The sequence below is a fragment of the Tubulanus polymorphus genome, chromosome 8, assembly GCF_964204645.1.
Source record: "Tubulanus polymorphus chromosome 8, tnTubPoly1.2, whole genome shotgun sequence".
NCBI classification, from domain to species: Eukaryota; Metazoa; Nemertea; class Palaeonemertea; order Tubulaniformes; family Tubulanidae; genus Tubulanus; species Tubulanus polymorphus.
Window position 1 is genome coordinate 16,657,199 of NC_134032.1, and position 20,373 is coordinate 16,677,571.

General features: G+C 40.3%; 2 protein-coding genes across 2 annotated transcripts; one reads left to right on the plus strand and one right to left on the minus strand.

Annotated features, from left to right (window-relative positions):
• Positions 1 to 4,163: 4,163 nt before the first annotated feature.
• LOC141910419 (synapsin-like) lies at positions 4,164 to 17,833 on the plus strand (the record flags this gene model as incomplete). The annotated part of the gene is made up of 5 exons (XM_074801158.1): positions 4,164 to 4,426; positions 9,818 to 9,875; positions 11,521 to 11,612; positions 12,828 to 12,978; positions 17,729 to 17,833. Coding segments are annotated over exons 1-5 (669 nt in total), but the record flags the coding sequence as incomplete, so codon positions are not given.
• On the minus strand, positions 4,447 to 9,378 carry LOC141909947 (uncharacterized). Its single transcript, XM_074800632.1, has 4 exons — positions 9,373 to 9,378; positions 9,196 to 9,278; positions 6,862 to 6,886; positions 4,447 to 4,704 (listed from the first exon to the last, which is right to left on the minus strand). The coding sequence occupies exons 1-4, from the start codon at positions 9,376 to 9,378 to the stop codon at positions 4,447 to 4,449; spliced, it is 372 nt and encodes a 123-aa protein (XP_074656733.1).
• Positions 17,834 to 20,373: the final 2,540 nt, after the last annotated feature.

Here is a 20,373-nt window from a genome sequence, read left to right on the forward strand (position 1 = left end):
CTAGAAACCTGACCTCAAAATAAACGTTCTTAGCTATTTATAAATATCGTCGCCGCGGTGATGCGTCTGCACTAATGCATCGTGGGTAAAGTCTAGAGTCGTCTGCTCTAACGACGACGAATAATTTATTGATTTATATTATTGATTTTTGTTTTGTATGTTCCAAACAGGGAGTTGTACGCGCTGGCTGTGTACGGAACCTGCTGCTGCTGTTGCTGCTGCTGCTGCTGCTGACATTGTTACCACGTTAACACATCACAGACCGTGTTCACTGCATCCTCCGCTGCTGGTCGTCATCGGTAACCTCCTCCTCCTCCTCCTGCTAAATTCATCTCACCCCGTTTCGAGGTAGGAATGTGATTCACGCGAAATCGGAATTAGATTAAAATTCTACTCGGATTTTAATGCTGCGAAAATCTCAATTCTACGTAAGTTCAAATTTAGGTGGATCGAATTTAGTTGAATTTTGTAAAAATTAAAGAGTAACATTTTCTCTGAATTATGAACTATGCTCCCGGTATACTGAGTTAGGAGTTATACAGAGTTAGTTCTGTTTTTGTTTAATTGAGCAGTTCTAGGGTTGTGAAGTCATTTGTTTTAATTAAACTCAAAAATTAGAATTAGTTCAACTTAAATTAGAAGCTTATTTTATAATCAACGACTCGCGAATAGCTTTATTAATAATTAAACTATTTGGTGCAGAAATTTTCTCGGAAGATTGAGGTATTTTTAGTATAGATGATAGTGACCGGTGCTGCTGCTGCTGCTGCTGCGTGCCAGGTTGTCGGGGGTGGGGTGAATTTATTAGCACTGATCAATAGTCACGCACGCGCTATGCCTTTGATTTGCTGGGCTAATAAGCGTGAGTGAAGATATCGCTACGGTAACTGGGCACAACAATAGCGGTTGTTGAATTCGAATGAATCATTGCGTCTCGCACACCTTTACTCATCTCACGATCAATTGATTTTTTCGAGCTTCCGCATCTTTTAAATAATGTAACACCTCATCGTTCACACGATTCACTGAATCGTGATTCGTAACGCGTTGATTCGTGAATCGGTCCCCCGGCGACGATGGTATTCTCGCAAACAAATCAACAAACAAATCGGTTAAATTCAAACACGCTTGAATCTAGCACCAAGAAAACCTTTCACATCAGAACTCTTCGGGTGCAAAACAATTTTGGATCTTGTTTTAAAAGCTTTAGAGAAAGCATTGATGACTCCATCACAGTACTACTGGTACTCGGGGAATCGGTTCTACATTGTGTGTTACATCTCTGACTATTTGACTCTCTAAAGTCCACAGTTCCACTCAGTTTTGAACTCAGACTTGGTTAAGTTGTGGTAGTTATCATCATTTTGATGACTTATCCAAATGTTAACTTAATATGATTACAAATGGATTTTCTGGGAAGATTCCTCTAATGCTAGTGCTGCTGCTGGTGCTGGTGCTTCCAGTGCTGCTGCTGGTACTGCTTGTGCTGCTGCTGCTGCTGCTGCAAGTGTTGCTGCTGCTGCTGCTGCTGGTGCTGGAGCTGGTGCTGCTGCAAGTGTTGCTGCTGCTGGTGCTACCAGTGCTGGTGCTACCAGTGCTGGTGCTGCTGCTGCTGCTGCCGCCGCTCCTGCTGGTGCTAGTGTTGCTGGTGCTACCAGTGCTGGTGCTGCTGCTGGTGGTGGTGGTGCTGCTGCTGGTGGTGGTGGTGCTGCTGCTGCTGCTGCTAGTGTTGCTGGTGCTGCCAGTGCTGGTGCTGCTGCTGGTGGTGGTGGTGCTGCTGCTGCTGCTGCTAGTGTTGCTGGTGCTACCAGTGCTGGTGGTGGTATTGTATCATCCTCCAATAGTAGTACATTCAGTAATCTAGTCAGAGATTAAGAGGCTGCAGAAATTGATTGCATCTGGGAATTGAATACTCGTTGTTGCAGCAGTTCTCTTCGCTGGACATAAATAACTAACATTGCTGCATGCTGGCCATTTTATAGTCACTAGTAAAATAAGACATTAAGGGTAACCTTCACAAAACCGACTGCACAGTTTCACATCCATGATTACAAACTTTAATTTCCAAAGTTATCCCTAAGGATAAATCCTTAACCTCGGCCCGGTTAAAAGACTTGGTATGAAAATTATTCCTAGGATCTGAGTCGGCTTTCATGGAAGTTATCTAAAGGGATATAGATGTTTTATCAATACTGCTACATTAGCGATGATGAACTATATTGAAAATGTGAATAAATTATTCACAAAATTTTGCAATGTTGCCTTGTGTTTGAACTGCTGTATAAACATTGGTTCCTTAGTTATTGATATCAACTATATATAATACACCTGCTGTAGAAGAGTTGGAGTTTTCAAACATGTTTGTTTGCATTGAACCCTGTTAAAACGCTGCTTCAATTCAAACATGCCTGATTTAATCAACATAGAAAATCTTGCGAGAGGCTTTCAATTAAACATGAAATGTTACTTCAAGCTCTCAATGATTATTTTGTGTTCAGTTTTGTTTGTTGCGAACGGTAAAATTTATTTGAAAATCTCAGAGTCTTCGAAAAGAACGCTCTGAAAATTGAATAAGGTTAAAAGTGACAGTCTTCCTTCCTGCTTCACCTGAGACATTTCTAATTGTAAATGAACTACAAACACCAGACATTAGACATTTCACTTCAGCTCACTTTCACAAACTGATCATCCACACTTCACAATAGTGAATGATAGAAGGAGGTTCAAGTTGCAGGAAATCTCCAGTATCATAAAAATGAAGCGCTGAAAAGGTTTCCAAGGTGAAAAAATCCTGATGATGAAAGGAGTATTTAAGTGGGTGTTAAGAGGGAATCACTGAGGTTGACGTACATGGTTCGTTGTATGTTGTACCGGTTTCATTTCAACCTCACAGTTTTAGAGGGAATCACTGAGGTTGACGTACATGGTTCGTTGTATGTTGTACCGGTTTCATTTCAACCTCACAGTTTTAGAGGGAATCACTGAGGTTGACGTACATGGTTTGTTGTATGTTCTACCGGTTTCATTTCAACCTCACAGTTTTAGAGGGAATCACTGAGGTTGACGTACATGGTTTGTTGTATGTTCTACCGGTTTCATTTCAACCTCACAGTTTTAGTTTTATATCATTCGCAACCGAAACAGAATTGATTATATTTCCATTGCTAATGTTCGTCGTCGTCGGCGACCAGGCCATTCGTTATTCCGTATCGCCGAGTTGTCATGGTGATACGTTTCATGGTCCATTTCCTCGCGGGACTTTCAGGAATGTAGTTTCGATGATGATCGCGTAGTGTTACGTATATTGAATCATCTGTAACAGTTCTGCCTCAGTGAATATTGATACTGCTGTTGTTGTGGGGGTCACGTTATGGGCGCTATGAAGTACCCTCAAACTCCGTTCAGAAAACTCCACAACCACCGTTTACAATATTTCCATAGTTTTTTTAATCGTGGTACGTAGTTACCATGGTAATTGGCTGTTTGATTTATTTCTAGGGCTGATGTACTCTACGGTCTATCGAGTCCCTGGATTCTGTTGGAACCGAGGATATATTTTACAAATTTATCAATTTGATAATCGAATTCGAAAAACAAACTTTTTTTTCATGCTTTTTGAAAGCTTTGTCTTAAACAGGGTAGGGCCAGTTATCTGGAAATCAGAGTATTTTCTTTTCTTGAAAAAAGTAATAATCATGAAATTATGTAAAAAAGCTAAGAATTAGGGATAAGTCAGGGAAAAATGTTGAGATTGCGCGGTATAAAATCAAACAGTTTCTGTCAATGTGTTATGTATTTGACTGTGTGAGTATATCAGATTCTTAGCAGATCAAGTCAGGGAAAACAATGTACATGTCAGGGAATAATCAGGGATAAAGCGAGTCAAATATTAGAAGACGCCCCGTTGAAGCTGAATGGTTCAAATGAAATTTTTTTAAAGAATATTAGCTTTTTAAAAAATGTCTCTTTTTGAATTTCGTTGCAGGTTTCCAATTGATCGGTGTGTAATGATTCAACAACCGGACACCAGTCTCTAGCGCGGCAACCAGTCCAAGATTGATCTATCAGACGGATATAACGTATTTATTAATTTCTGTGGCTCCACGTTTCAAACCGCCAAAATTTCGTTCTCAAATTTCCGCGACAGTTTTCAAACGAAGACCATGAACTATTTACGTCGGCGATTCAGCTCGTCCGATCTCCAGGGCGACTTGAAAGACGAAGAGGAGACGTCGATTTTGAGTTTCGCGACGAGGAAAGGTCCGTCGCCGAGCGCTCCGAGTTCTCCGTCTAAAAGTAGCGCCGCCGGCATTACTAGGGGACTATTTTCTTCAGCGACGGCACAAATACGTAGTAGTACGCAACCTGCTTATAATAAAGATAGATGTAAATCATTATTGGTTATAGACGATCCACACACAGATTGGTGAGTACCCCCCTCCCCCCTTACCCCCCCAAATAGCTCACAGATTGTTGAGTCCCCCCTCCCCCCTTACCCTCTCCCTGTAGTTCACTGATCGGTAAGTAATCCCGCAGCAGCGGCGGCGGCGGCGGCGGCGGCGGCTGCTGCTGCGGCGGCGGCTGCTGCTGCTGCTGCGGCTGCTGCTGCTGCTGCTGCGGCTGCTGCTGCTGCTGCTGCTGCTGCTGCTGCTGCTGCTGCTGCGGCTGCGGCTGCTGCTGCTGCTGCGGCTGCGGCTGCTGCTGCTGACGTTATCAGTTATCATAGTTGTGATGATCTTTATGTTGACTACTTATTCAAATGAAAACTTACACTTAGTAAATTGTAAGTAATTGAATCAGAAATTGACAAATTGGGACTAAACAATATAGTAACGACTTGTGTGATAATATATAATCACATCGTTAACCTTGAAAGAATATCTTCAGCAATATCACTTTGCTGCAGTCAGGTGGAAGGGGACAGCAATAGAAATATTTTTGAATACAATCATTAAAATCCTCGGAATCTCAAAATGAAATGAGAATCTCGAGTCTTATTAACCCAGATCATCTTGAAACGGTTGATATAGTAAATCAAGCACTATTCATTTTTATATTCACATCTGTTATTGTTATTATTCAATCTCACACAACGTCTCAAACTTCATACCGTAAATATTCACTCTATTCACTTCTCGCTATTAATTAATGATTTTCTGATGCAGATGAAAAAAGTTCTACAAATACAATGAAAACACACACGAGATATAGAGATATTGTCAGTCGTCACATATGTTCGAATATTAATTGCCTGTGTATGAGAACCTGATATAGATATAACTCATTACTCAGTCACCAGATACAGATACTTCAGTCTCATCTGATACTACAGTCAATCTCGTAAATAAATAATATCAGTTGACATCGCTTTATAAAACGTGCACTTGAAATTACGTGTGTCTTTTATTGCGTCATCAAGTACAACCATTTTCAGGGTTGGAAAAACCTGGCTCCAGTTTTATAGACCGGGTATCAAAGTTATCCCTAAGGGTAAATCCTTAACCTAGGCCAGGTTTTATAGACCGGGTATCAAAGTTATCCCTAGGGGTAAATCCTTAACCTAGGCCAGGTTTTATAGACCGGGTATCAAAGTTACTCTTAGGGGTAAATCCTCAACCTGGCTCCAGTTTTATAGACCGGGTATCAAAGTTATCCCTAGGGGTAAATCCTTAACCTGGCTCCAGTTTTATAGACCGGGTATCAAAGTTATCCCTAGGGGTAAATCCTTAACCTGGGCCAGGTTTTATAGACTGGGTATCAAAGTTACTCCTAGGGGTAAATCCTTAACCTAGGCCAGGTTTTATAGACTGGGTATCACAGTTACCCCTAGGAGTAAATCCTTAACCTGGGCCAGGTTTTAAAGATTGGGTATCAAAGTTATCCTTAGTGGTAAATCCTCAAACCAGGCCCGGTTTTGTAGACTGGGTATCAAAGTTATTCCTAGGCGTAAATCCTTAACCTGGGCCCTGTTTTATAGACCAGGTATCAAAGTTATCCCTAGGGGTAAATCCTTAACCTAGGCCAGGTTTTATAGACTGGGTATCAAAGTTACTCCTAGGGGTAAATCCTTAACCTGGGGGACATCTACCACAATGAGAAACTATGATCCAGTTCCGCAGCTGTGAGTTAGAAATTTGAAACTGCGGCGAACGTGGTTCAGGTGATGAATCTGCAGCCTGCAATCTCCATCATCCGGACTTGAAAATTACTCTTGTGTCACTGAAGCCGAGCGCGAGAGCAATGATCAAAAAACACTAAGCTCCGTTACAAATCCATTTGATCTGATACAAATTTGATTGAGTCGAGTCTAGAGACTGAATTCAAACTGTAATCATTAGTTACACGACTGAACCAAGTCAACCACCACTGAACATAGCACTGAATTAGTGTAATACTGAACATAGCACTGAGTGTGCAGGGAACTGAAATATCCATATCAGTTTGAAACCTTTATAGATACATTTCAATGAAAGTAGAAATAGATTTTGTTTCAATAAGAGGGTTTTTTTAGAACCCTCTTGGCCAGTTCCACGTCACGGTGGATTTTCTCTCGTGAGATGAAATGACCTATCCTGTATATCCTGCAAACAAAACTAACTGGAACCAGTTGCTTACACATCAGTTAACTGGATAAAAATACCATAGTTGTAGTGAATTTATTTGGCCAAGTATGTCAAGTTGTCAATGAAAAAAGAACGACCACTTTTTGAGTTTGAATGGTTTATTTCCAATTGAATTTACTAAACGCAAGTCATCACAACTTCAGCAGCAAGTTTAACTGGGTGACGCTGAAATCATTAAGCTTGTCCAAAATTTGTGTTGTTTCTAGTTTTTGTCTCGAGTCTTTTCACCTTTTGATACTGAGTTTTCGTCGGCCTCAGGAGAACTGCGAAAACAACCGACTTATCTTAGGATAATCCCAGGGTCCACCAGTGAACTGCTGTCAGATCAGCTTTACTGAAACTAGATGCAAGGTTTCAGGATTCTATCCGAGTCCCTCAAGAGGAAATCCTTGATTCTCTGAGAAACCAGACATCAGTCGAAGCGTCACGTGATCAATGATCAATATTTTATTACTCTTAACAATCGGTTCGGTTACGCGTCTCCGAAGCAGTTGCTATAGCAACGTAGATGCGTAGTGGATTGTGCACTTTGAAGTGTTTGCGATAGATAGAAAGTTTATTAGCCTTGATTTAATGAACGCTTGAATTATTGATTGAATTATGTTCCGTGTTCAGTTCATGATTTGTTTTGAATTTGTAGTAATTTCGAGAAAAAAAATTCAGGACAACTTAAAACCACGTTAATTCTATAGTCAGTGAGATATCACTATCTTACTGATACAGATATCACAATCTCACAATCACTATTCTAACTCTAGCTCACAATCACTATTTTAACTCTAGCTCAGGGAAGTATCGCTATCTTACAGATACAGATATGAGTAGTTGTGTATGTTAATGCTATTCATACCTCATAAAACCAATGAATTGGTCCCGTCTGATGCCTTTTAGTCATTTGTAATAAACTCTGATTTTTATGTTTTATGTGTACAGTATGAAGCTAACTGCGGCAGGTAAGATAACGACTGGTTATTGCCGCGGCTCCGTCGTTTTATAGACCGTGTTGACTTTCATTGGCTAATAAATACCCGTATCATAATAACACCAAACAATGTATTATTGTCGCTATAACGATATCGGGAATATTTCTAGCGTTGATTGTTTGAAAAATTATCGACAACATGACATTCTCCAAGATTCAGTTCCACAGTTCTGAGGTTCCACAGTTCACCACAGTTCTTTCTCCAGTTCCACAGTTCTGCAGTTCACCAGTTCCACAGTTCACCAGTTCCACAGTTCTTTCTCTAGTTCCACAGTTCACGAGTTCTTCCTGCAGTTCCACAATTCTGCAGTTTTTGGGTTTGATAGAGTTGAACCAGTTTCAATAAGTCGCTGCCTTATGAATAAATCTGAACCGAGGGCTTCAGCATTAGATTCAATCGTCATTTTGTGTTTAATTACCAAACCCTGGAGTCAACTGAAAAACTGGATCCACGATCCACTTGCATCCACAGTACTCTGTTAGCAATTAGTTTTTAGAGTTAAATTAGTTAATTATAATGTTTCGACCGTGGGCCATTCAGTTTCACGAAAATCTCCTAAATCAGTTTAAGATGACTGGAATTAATGGAGAGATTAGCTCGGTTTAAGAGTTACACATTATTGTGACTTCAAATCAAAAAACTGGGAAACCGTGAAACCGGGTAACCTGGGAACCTGGAGATTGTTGTCCTTCAGGTAAATCTATCTCGTGATAAGTCTAATGAAAGTTGAATGAAGCTGACAATACTGTACGCTCTGTTATAATGTAAAGCCTCTCAGCGATCGGACCCTAGATGACGGATTACTACGTGACGTGTCACATTTCACGCTATTATTCAGTGCTGTCTGCATCGACAAACTGCTGCAGCAACAGTTTTAACAAACGAAACAGTTACTGATCAAATTTTGAATATGAAGTGACACAATAATAACGTGTATTTAGGATATGATGAAATATCTTTTGGTTTCCGCCAATGAAAAATCAGTTATTCAAAGAAAAAACTGATGATTCAAAATGTCTGATCCTAGTAAGACTTGGATTAGAATCCTAAATGGCACATTGAAGTGATGGCTGATCAAAATCTAATTTGAACTGTAGCGCACTAGTTGGTATAAGAGAGACATAATCCAGTAGTTCTTACTACTTTGAAAGGGGGAAACTTGTTAGGATTCAACTGGTTTCAAAATACCTAAGTCACCATGTAGTTTAACACAGTCAGTCGCACCCATAAAAGATTAAATATTTTGCCCATAAATAGCCAATCATGCACGGTTAGTGTTTAAGGCGTATTTGAAGTGTTTTGTAAGATTGGTAGGGGACACTCTGAGGAAGCTGAAGAAGGCCATTGGATCATAGATATTCCTGTTACTAACTACTTATCCATTGTGGCACATTGCTGTGCGCTGCCACGTAGTAAGAGGGAGAGAGAGAGAGAGGGAGAGAGAGAGTGTGATGTAGTGTCATTATTTGTATTCTAATCAGTAGGAGACAAAATATCCGAGTGGAAAATCTATCAGTTACTCATGGGTCTAATTTCCGAACTACTTGATGTATCGATTCACCCAGAGATGCTCTCATAGCTACTGCTACAATAGCTGCTGCTGCTGCTGATGTAGCTGGTGCTGGTGCTGTGGCTGGTGCTGGTGCTGTGGCTGCTGCTGCTGCTGCTTGTGCTGGTTACGGTGCTGGTGCTAGCACTGCTGCTGGTGATGCTACTTGGTACCCAGGCACTCATGGAGAGCGTGACACCAGCTACTACTGACTAACAGTCATTTCAATCCCACTAGTAAAATATATCTAACTCCCGGCAAAAAACAGTATCAGTATTGAGAGGTTGTTGAAATGTTGATAGGTTCCTGGGTCCTCGGTTGTGATATCTGTTTTGGTTTTCTAAGAATCTAAAAGGATCATCGTTATTGTGCTCTGGGAGGTTTCTAGAAATTAAATTCCATAGAACATTCTGATCTTCCAATTAGAATTCTATAAAGATTCCAAAAGGCCTGGTTTTTTGGTGTCAGATATATAATGGAATATTTCATGTACAGCTGCCCTCTAGGTGTACCCCCACTGCACCAAGAATTCCCTCTAGGTGTACCCCCACTGCACCAAGTATTCCCTCTAGGGGTACCCCCACTGTGACAAGTACATTACACTAGTAAGGTACTTTAAAGTCTGGTATATGTCTCTAAATCTTATCATTTCCTTTTTTCAGGTCAAAATATTTCAGAGGTCGAAAAATATTTGGTGATTGGGACATAAGAGTGGAACAGGTAGGTTAGTAACCACGGAAACACATGCTATAACCATGGCGATGATTTGAAAATATGTAATAGCGGTAACGATTGTTGTAGAAATGAGATACGAACGTGAAACTTTATTTTTGTATCGAGGCAAAGGAGTCGTGTTCATGGAATATATGAATGTTTTAGTAGAGATGAGGTGGGGTTAGTCTATTACAATAAATCTGTCGACAAAACATTGAGAATATTATCCCTTGGGAAATGTATTTGTTATTAGATGATGAAAAATTGCCTTCTGTTTTATGATGTTTTCATATTAATTTTACCCTGCGGATATCATTTCAAATACTCCTTAAAAATGATTATCTAAAATCAATGATTTTTGGTTTACCTTTGTCAGCGATATGAAGTTGGCATTGAGCCAATTCATGTAAAATCGCGGTACGTTTTTTTATGTGAGCATTTGTTTCATTGGTTCTCGGTTTAAACGACGTATAATCGATGCGATTGAAGACATGGCGAACCTCCGTCGATGACATGGTCAACTTTGTTAAAATTCTACGAAAAACTGTTTTTGGCGGGAAAATTCTTAGCTCTCGCGTATAAAATTGCAATGACCTCGATTGGGGGGCGTTGTCTCTACGAGCGAATGTGATTGGCTGTTTTTGGGATATACGGGGATTCCGGCGCTACTAAAATAATTATGGGAAAGCCGGAATGGCGAACGTTTCATTGGACTAGGTGCCGTATACATGCAAATTTCAAATGCTCATTGCTGATGAGAATGTAATTATTATCCACCATAGGTAATGTTTCATTTTAATACCCGGAGATTGATTTGATTGACACTGAAGTACAAGCGAACATTCACTTACACAAGGCCTCCACGTGCGCGCGGAGTGCTATAGACTGTTGCATACACAAACAGACGCTCGTACAGTATACACTACTATAGTGATACTGTAAACGCTGCTTGCTGGCGCGTCTGACATTTCATCAACAGAAGATGAGCGCTATGTTTTCTGTTTGATATAATTTATAATAAATTGTAATTTCTTGTGACCTGAAAATATTAAGCAGAAAACTACAAGTATAGGTCGAGGTCTGAATATTGTAGTAGTAAATTCCAGGATTTAAAACGATCTAATACGCCAATTTCTTACTGCGCCGGTTTAGATTCCGCGGCCATACATTGCAAGAGGTTTCCAAGACTAAATATTCAGCCACCCTCTGATATGTGACACCATGTGAATTTTGTTTGAATATTTTTTCATATTTTGAAAAATATTTCTTTGAACATATAAAATAGTTTCCGTGCCGCGCCTACCTGTACCCTACGAAATGTATCTTTTTGGTCTTATTTGACAACAAAATAATTCTTTGAGAAAGATGAAATACAACATAGAACTTTGAAGTCACGAATTAAAAAGATTTTTCAAGCAATGCCATTACCCCAAACAACCTCTAGCTTTCAAGGTAAACCACACTTTGCCCATGGGCAATTTATTATCATATGTTATTGATTTTTTTATAGATTTTTGTCATTTAACTTGAATGTAAAAAGACCCGAGACTTAAAGCGTGTTTTACAAACAATTCCTTTTAGGTTTTAGTGATTTAGATAAAAACTATCGTTAATCATTAAGTGAGGATGTTTTGTTTCTTGAATATTTCAGGCTGAATTTAAAGAAATTAATCTAGCTGCTTACTCAGATTCAGGGACCATGGTAGACATACAAGTCAACAGAAATGGTACTAAAGTAGTCAGGTATGTAAATCAAACCCCCTTCCCCCCCCCTTCCGGATGTTGACTCCCTCAATAGGAACAGATACACTGGCTGATTGTGTCCACTGGTTTAGGTACCAGTTGCTCAAAATTTGGTTCATGTTGCTTAGCCTTAGGTGGACAGAGGATAACAGATTATACAAAACCCGAATCTAAGAATAATCACAGCCTGAAATGTTTCCTCGAGGCAAAAATGATTTATTCAATATTTCGACTGTATCCTAATAGTTACCTTCAGGAATTCTGGCTCAAGTTGCGCAGTCATTAGATACTGTAAACTCCTACACTTATGATTAAAACAGTCCAGAATGTTTCCTTGAGCTAATGGTTTTTTTGACATTATGAACATATCCTTATAGCAAGATGACTATTACGATAAAGGCGTCAAATAGATATTAGTAGTTCAAGGAAAAGTTTTAGACACTTTTCATCTTAGTATAGGATTTTGTATTATGTTTAAAGAGTGTTTCATCCTGATGGTTATACAGGTTTATACAGATTGTCATCTATGTAGGTAAAGGACTGATTGGTTTCTAGCTGTGGTCTAGATTCTGAGATATAGACTGTGGGGGTTCTGACTGCGACAGTCGGAGAAAGAATAATGTGTTTCCTGTATTAACGCGTGTCAATTAGTTTTATTACCTGCGCACGTTGGGGGTGGGATACAGAAATATCTTCAGTTGCAGCCACAGCCGTGTGCGTGGAGCGAGAGAGTGAGTGTGATATCAATCGATAGATCAATCAATATATCTGAGAGAATACAATGAAATATCACCACACACACATATATATATATATAAATCAATGATATCAACTCAATTCTCGAATATATCCAGCACTAATTGAATATCGAGTCAATTCAGAGAATTCTCAACGGAGACATTTTGAATATATTCCACATAAATGATTTCTTATATTTCATCTATTGTATAAACACTGCTGCTTCAGAAATGGCTGTAGAAGTTGGATATGGTAAAAATAAATTGATTCAATTCGGTCTCTAAAATCTTCAACTGAGTTTAGAAATGGGGTTAAATATAACTGTAGAACACTAGACAACAGGGGGTTGGTTTCACAATCTAAAGAAACATGACCCAAATCGTAACTGAAAACTGTGGAACCGGGTTCTGGGTTCCACAGATTCATTTCTTTCATTCGTTAATTCCAGTTGTTTTTTTTTCTTGTGAATATTTTCAGGTCGTTTAAGCCTGATTTAGTATTAATTCGTCAACATGTCCGAGACGCCAACGAGGACTGGAGAAATATCATTTTAGGATTAAAATATGGAGGAATTCCTAGCGTTAATTCTCTACATTCCATGTATCAATTTCTAGATAAACCCTGGGTGGTAAGTATTTCACTTTTACAACTAGAAACAAAAATATTTTGAATATCGGATTTGAGTAGAAAAAGTGTTTGCAGTTCCACTTCACTTGCATGTGGACCTGCACCAGTTCCAGACTCACAACTGTGGAACTGGGTCCAGAGTTCAGAGTTAACTCTAACTCGCAACAGTGGAACTGGATCCTGGATCCAGTTCCACAGTCGTGAGTTAGAGTTAACTCTGAGTTAAAGTTAGTTCATTTTCGATGTTTTAACCCAGGGTCAAATCTTAACTCAGAACTGTGGAACTGGGCCCTGGAGTCAAAATCAATCAAGAACTGTAAAACTGAGTTAAAAAATATTCTGTTTTTCTGATAATATCTTCCCGTGCTACATGGCTGTCGGGATATTGGATTCACCTCGAGTAGAAGAAAACCGGCAGTGACACTTAACTCTCACGTCGACCTGGAACAGCTTAGAATTATTGAGCTCGAACGATTTAGTCTTAGCTGGCTGGTGAAGGTGCTGGTTGCTGGAGGTGCTGGCTGATGAAGAGATTGCTATTGACTGCTGGCTGATGAAGGTGCTGGCTGATGAGGGTGCTGGCTGATGAAGGTGCTGGCTGGTGGAGGTGCTGGTTGCTGGAGGTGCTGGCTGAGGAAGAGATTGCTATTGACTGCTGGCTGATGAAGGTGCTGGCTGATGAGGGTGCTGGCTGGTGAAGGTGCTGGCTGGTGGAGGTGCTGGTTGCTGGAGGTGCTGGCTGATGAAGAGATTGCTATTGACTGCTGATGAGGGTGCTGGCTGATGAAGGGCTGGTGGTGCTTGCTGATGTAGTTGCGATGTTGCTGGCTGATGAAGGTGCTGGCTGATGTAGGGATTGTTGCTATTGACTGCTGGCTGATGAAGGCACTGGCTGATGAAGAGATTGCTATTGACTGCTGGCTGATGAAGGGCTGGTGGTGCTGGCTGGTGAAGGGGTTGGCTGATGACGTTGCTAGCTGATGAAGAGATTGCTATTGACTGCTGGCTGATGAAGGGCTGGTGGTGCTGGCTGGTGGAGGTGCTGGCTGGTGGTGCTGGCTGATGAAGGGCTGGTGGAGGTGCTGGCTGATGGTGCTGGCTGGTGAAGGTGCTGGCTGATGGTGCTGGCTGATGAAGGGCTGGTGGTGCTGGCTGGTGAAGGTGCTGGCTGATGGTGCTGGCTTGTGGTGCTGGCTGATGAAGGGCTGGAGGTGCTGGCTGGTGAAGGGGTTGGCTGATGACGTTGCTAGCTGATGAAGAGATTGCTATTGACTGCTGGCTGATGAAGGGCTGGTTGTGCTGGCTGGTGGAGGTGCTGGCTGGTGAAGGGGTTGGCTGATGACGTTGCTAGCTGATGAAGGGATTGCTATTGACTGCTGGCTGATGAAGGGCTGGTGGTGCTGGCTGGTGGAGGTGCTGGCTGATGAAGGGCTGGTGGAGGTGCTGGCTGGTGGAGGTGCTGGCTGATGGTGCTGGCTGGTGGTGCTGGCTGATGAAGGCACTGGCTGATGAAGGGATTGCTATTGACTGCTGGCTGTGTGTGAATCAGGAGTGTTAATATAGATCGGGGATTTAAGTCACTTTCATCTGCTCTCCACTCGGTTCTCTCGGCTCGGTTCTCTCGGCTCGGCTCTCTTCGCTCGGCGCGAGTCTCAATATCTAATTACCCGGAAGCGACGTACAAGAATTTGTATCTGATAACGGTGTAAAGCTTCACGCAGGAGTCAATATGGCTTCCATTGTCTACATCAGTACAGTGACCTTCAGTGGAGGAATCTTGTGAAAAATGAGGTAATTAGAGTATCCCACGCGGTTCCACAGTTAAGAGTCAATTAAAATGAAAAGATTTTTCCCTTTGCCCCGTCTGAAACGTGAGACTAGTTACAGCTAGTAGAATTACACATCAGTTCAATGTGTGTCTCTAGATTTAGGTATTCCTCCTCTTTCCATTATCTCTTTTTCCAGTTTTTAAAATTGCATCCTCCACCATTAATTATTTGAAAAGTTTGAATTCATGAAACATTATTGTGGACTTCATGGGCTGCTTGCATTTACACTAACGCTATCGGAACTATATATCGAGCGCTCCCTTGGTCTAATATATATCATAGATATTTTGAAGCTTTTGCCTATATTCACACAGATCACAACCTTTGTGCTTGAAGACATTTCGATTTCTTTGATCTTATGGAGCTATAATGAACTGATGCTGAACATATACATGGTCCAACATCTCGGAGAGATGTTTTGAAACTCGTCTTTGGTCACAGATCAAGTCTTTAGTGCTTAAAGAAGCTGTATATTCTTTGGTCGTTTATCATAGATGTCATGGAGCTTTAAGAAAATATTGCTGAGCACTTGCTCCAATAGGTCGCTGTTTTGAAACTGTAAGGAGCTGTTTTGAAGCTGTAAGGAGCTGTTTTGAAGCTGTAAGGAGCTGTTTTGAAGCTGTAAGGAGCTGTTTTGAAGCTGTAAGGAGCTGTTTTGAAGCTGTAAGGAGCTGTTTTGAAGCTGTAAGGAGCTGTTTTGAAGCTGTAAGGAGCTGTTTTGAAGCTGTAAGGAGCTGTTTTGAAGCTGTAAGGAGCTGTTTTGAAGCTGTAAGGAGCTGTTTTGAAGCTGTAAGGAGCTGTTTTGAAGCTGTAAAGAGCTGTTTTGAAGCTGTAAGGAGCTGTTTTGAAGCTGTAAGGAGCTGTTTTGAAGCTGTAAGGAGCTGTTTTGAAGCTGTAAGGAGCTGTTTTGAAGCTGTAAGGAGCTGTTTTGAAGCTGTAAGGAGCTGTTTTGAAGCTGTAAGGAGCTGTTTTGAAGCTGTAAGGAGCTGTTTTGAAGCTGTAAGGAGCTGTTTTGAAGCTGTAAGGAGCTGTTTTGAAGCTGTAAGGAGCTGTTTTGAAGCTGTAAGGAGCTGTTGCTGCCCGATCTCTGGGATCCATCTCTACTTCATTATGAGCGGTGGAGACTGATTTCTGAATGTATCGACATGTCGTCTCCTATAATAGAATGTGTGTATAATCATGAGGATCATTAAGTAGGTTTTCGATGCTGATTAATATTCCCGTCCCGAAGAAGACGTTGATGTTCTCCCGATCTCGTTTGATGAACTGTTGATGAAATTCCGTCGTCGTCGTGGTTATATCAAAAGATTCTGCTCAGTGTCTGTCAACTCGTCGTTGATTGTCTATTTCTTTATGAGACCCGACGACTGATGTTCTTGTTACCAACATCTGTTTTTTGTACTCTTTGTGAAACTGGTTGTTTGATCGCCGAAACGGCCCTCATTCGTTCGGGGTTACCTGTCTCTGGTCTATACTTGTGGTTCCACGGTTATGTGGCTTTAATTTGACTCTGGATCCAGTTCCGCAGTTACGTAGGGGTTACCTGTCGCTGGTCTATACTTGTGGTTCCACGGTTATGTGGCTTTGATTTGACTCTGGATCCAGTTCCGCAGTTACGTAGGGGTTACCTGTCTCTGGTCTATACTTGTGGTTCCACAGTTACATAGGGGTTACCTGTCGCTGGTCTATACTTGTGGTTCCACGGTTATGTGGCTTTGATTTGACTCTGGATCCAGTTCCACAGTTACGTAGGAGTTACCTGTCTCTGGTCTATACTTGTGGTTCCACAGTTACATAGGGGTTACCTGTCTCTGGTCTATACTTGTGGTTCCACGGTTATGTGGCTTTGATTTGACTCTGGATCCAGTTCCGCAGTTACGTAGGGGTTACCTGTCTCTGGTCTATACTTGTGGTTCCACAGTTACATAGGGGTTACCTGTCGCTGGTCTATACTTGTGGTTCCACGGTTATGTGGCTTTGATTTGACTCTGGATCCAGTTCCACAGTTACGTAGGAGTTACCTGTCTCTGGTCTATACTTGTGGTTCCACGGTTATGTGGCTTTGATTTGACTCTGGATCCAGTTCCACAGTTACATAGGGGTTACCTGTCGCTGGTCTATACTTGTGGTTCCACAGTTACATAGGGGTTACCTGTCTCTGGTCTATACTTGTGGTTCCACGGTTATGTGGCTTTGATTTGACTCTAGATCCAGTTCCACAGTTACGTAGTTTACCTGTTAGAAATGAATTTGAATGTCTAAAGCTATGATAAACTCAAAACTGTGAGGCTTTAGCCGGTTTAGTTCCAGTTCGTCGCTTGCTATCAGCTGGTTTTTTTTCTGATGTCAGTAATTGAAGTGGTTTTGGATTTGTTGAACAAACGCCAGTCTCAGGCTCATCATCATTTACACTCGAGTCCTCAATTTATCACGTTAATCAGTGAAATCACCTCCCGTAGGCACATTAAACATTCTCATCGGTTTACCTTTCAATTCGATGCTCTCTAAATATCTAGTTGTTCAAACTTGAGATGTGGCTGCTGCTAACATGGGCGCGGGCGCGGGCATGGACCTCACTTTTCAGTATTTATTGTGTTTGTGTAATACTGGATTCAGTACCAGCAGCATACTGGGTTGAATATGACAGATATATTTGAGCGTTACTGTGGGTCTTACCCCCATTGATACACATTAATTTACATGTAAATGTGAATGGTGTTACTGAAGGTCTTCGGTTAAGTTGAAGCCCAGTCACTCTCGATATACTAACTTTCTTTATTTTTCAAATTGAACGTTAATACTAGCTTTCTTTATTTTCTAAATTGAATGTTAATACTAGCTTTCTTTATTTTTCAAATTGAATGTTAATACTCTCTGCGAAGATATTTATTTAACTCCTGAAATAATCTGTATATATTTCAGTTTTCTCATCTGATACAAATACAGCGACGACTCGGTAAAGATCACTTCCCGTTGATTGAACAGGCGTATTACCCGAACCATAGGGAAATGGTGAGTAATTTATGGGTGAGTTTACTTCATTGCTTTTTAGTCTTTTGGCTTCATGTCCTGTGCACACATTCATCAAACTTGATCTCATCATTATTTATCAATCAATATATACGATCTTCTTATGATCTTTTGATTAGTTAATTAGCACGCTAATTAGTAATTGTTGAAACTTAATCGTTGACAGTACTCGTCAATCGACTTGATATTTCACGTATTGATATATTCTTAGTTCTTTGAGAATTTGGTAACAGTTCTTATTTAGATTCAACTTTTAATCCAGTTCCACAATTTGACTCTGGATCCAGTTCCACAGTCGTGTGGGTTCAATTTGACTCTGGATCCAGTGGATCCAGTTCCACAGTTGTTTGGGCTCAATTTGACTGTGAACCAAGTTCCACAGTCGTGTGGGTTCAATTTGACTGTGAACCCAGTTCCACAGTTGTGTGGTTTGAATTTGACTCTGGACCCAGTTCCTCAATTTCGTGGGTTCAATTTGACTGTGAACCCAGTTCCACAATTTTGTGGGTTTAATTTGACTGTGGATCCAGTTCCACAGTTGTGTGGGTTTAATTTGACTGTGGATCCAGTTCCACAGTTGTGTGGGTTTAATTGACCCAGTTCCACATTTATCATTTGATCAATTAATGCTTTGAGTCTCGTGTGAAAAATATCTCTCTTATTCCATTGCGTTATTAGCTGCAATTTTCTGCGCGTCGAGACAAAAATGAGAAAAAAGAAAAAATTGATTAGTTCATCTCGCGATTAGGGTTTTTATTCTGTGCGTTACCATAGCGACTTTAAATAGGCAGAAACGATCTTATTCTTTATTGTTTAATTTCAAAAAGATCTTTTGCAATGTTTAGAATTTCGTTAAAAATATATATTTGATGAAAAAGATATCAGATATTTTGAAAAAAAGCTCAGAAAATTAAAATGCTTTCCTCTGTTTTTCGATTTGTTATTTTTAAAAGTTTATATTTTAATCATTTCAACGATTGAAAAAAGTATTCCAAACATTTTTATCATTGAAACTCAATTTGTAGAGTGATATCTGAGTTGGATGGTACAGCAGTCTCAATTCAGATGTGGCAAATGTATGTCTGATTTGACAGTGATATCTGTGAGTTGGTCAGATCCAACTCGAGTCAACTGTATGTACAAAGAGAGAGAGACTGCAGGTACATGTTGTGTGTGGCAGAGATTGTGTGCGACATGTTGATAAATGCAGCTGCTGCTGCAGCTGCTGCTGCTGCTGCTGCTGCTGCTATGAGCTTACAGTATATAATAACATCACGACTGTATTTGAAGTGTTTATACTGTTGTAATCTACTGCTATGATTGATGTGTTGTTTAATCCCGGACTAACTCTACCGCTGCCACTGTTGTCGCGCGTGTATGAATTTATTCCGGAGATAAACTCAAAATTTTCGCCATCGAGGTTGATAATAATCTGATGTTGCTATGGTAACGGTTCCTCGGATCGCTTTGTTTCTTCGGAAAGTTGTAAATCTTTTACTATGTAAATTGTTGCGTCGTCGAGGAGTGCGATTTAAGATTGAAATCATTCCCGTAAATATTCAACATTTCTTTGAAAATGATGAGAAAAGAAGTAGCAGTTAATCTGCATATGACACTTCATTAGCATATGTAAATTAAGTGGATTTATTTCAAAATGTTACATGTGTTTCTTTCAAAGAACAGACTTTGATATTGTTTTTGTAACAGGATGGCTGTCTATAAACGTCATCATGATTTCACCAGTTAAACCTAGTAGGAGTAAATTCTTCTTGAGATGTTTATGTCGGTTTGTCGATGTTCGTTTTAGTTTTGAGTTTAGATTTAAATCGATCAAGTTGAATGTGTTCACAGGTCATTGCATGTATCACTCACAATTGATTAAAACAGTAATGAACTCAGCCCTCGCAAATTAACACGAGAATTCGCTTCCAGAAATTACGGTCAAGCTTCCACAAACGTGTCCTCAAATGTTTTAACGGGTGCTCCTGTCGACGAGAATCTTTTGATATGGATTTTTGATTTCTAATTTCAATTCTTACTTTCACTGGAATCAAAATTGTTTTCGGGACAAAAAGATTTTGATTCGTATAAAAACTGTTAATTACTGGAAGGATAAAATGTAGTGTATGTATTTATCAGATAGCATCCTCTCGCACAAACAGCAAATATATTACACTGATCACACGTTCCCCCCGGTAAATATATGAATTTTGTTTTCATCAAAATGATGTAAAGTAGCTGAAAACTACAGTTATAGTGTAATCTAGTTATTCAATCTTCCGCTAGAGGTCAGCGTGTGATGGTTACATCAGTAGTCCCCTATATGTCGATAATCGTTGAGATGTAGAGATAGTTTATAGATCGACTGATTGATTGGAATTAAAAAACATACAGTAGACAGTAGAAACTAAATGAGACCAGAGAAGTTGAATGATAGGGACTTGATAGGGACTGGAGTGGAGAGGGTTAATATGGACTGGAGTGGATAGGGCTGGAGTGGAGAGGGTTAATATGGACTGGAGTGGAGAGGGTTAATA

Bases quoted from the DNA above. Each gene is read 5' to 3' on its own strand.
- LOC141909947 (XM_074800632.1), bottom strand. The intron at 6,887-9,195 runs GTAGCAGTAGCT...TTGTTTTCGCAG, and splicing joins CAGCAGCAGCAGCAGCTATT to TTCTCCTGAGGCCGACGAAA. The intron at 4,705-6,861 runs GTATCAAAAGGT...TGATAACGTCAG, and splicing joins CTGAGGCCGACGAAAACTCA to CAGCAGCAGCCGCAGCCGCA.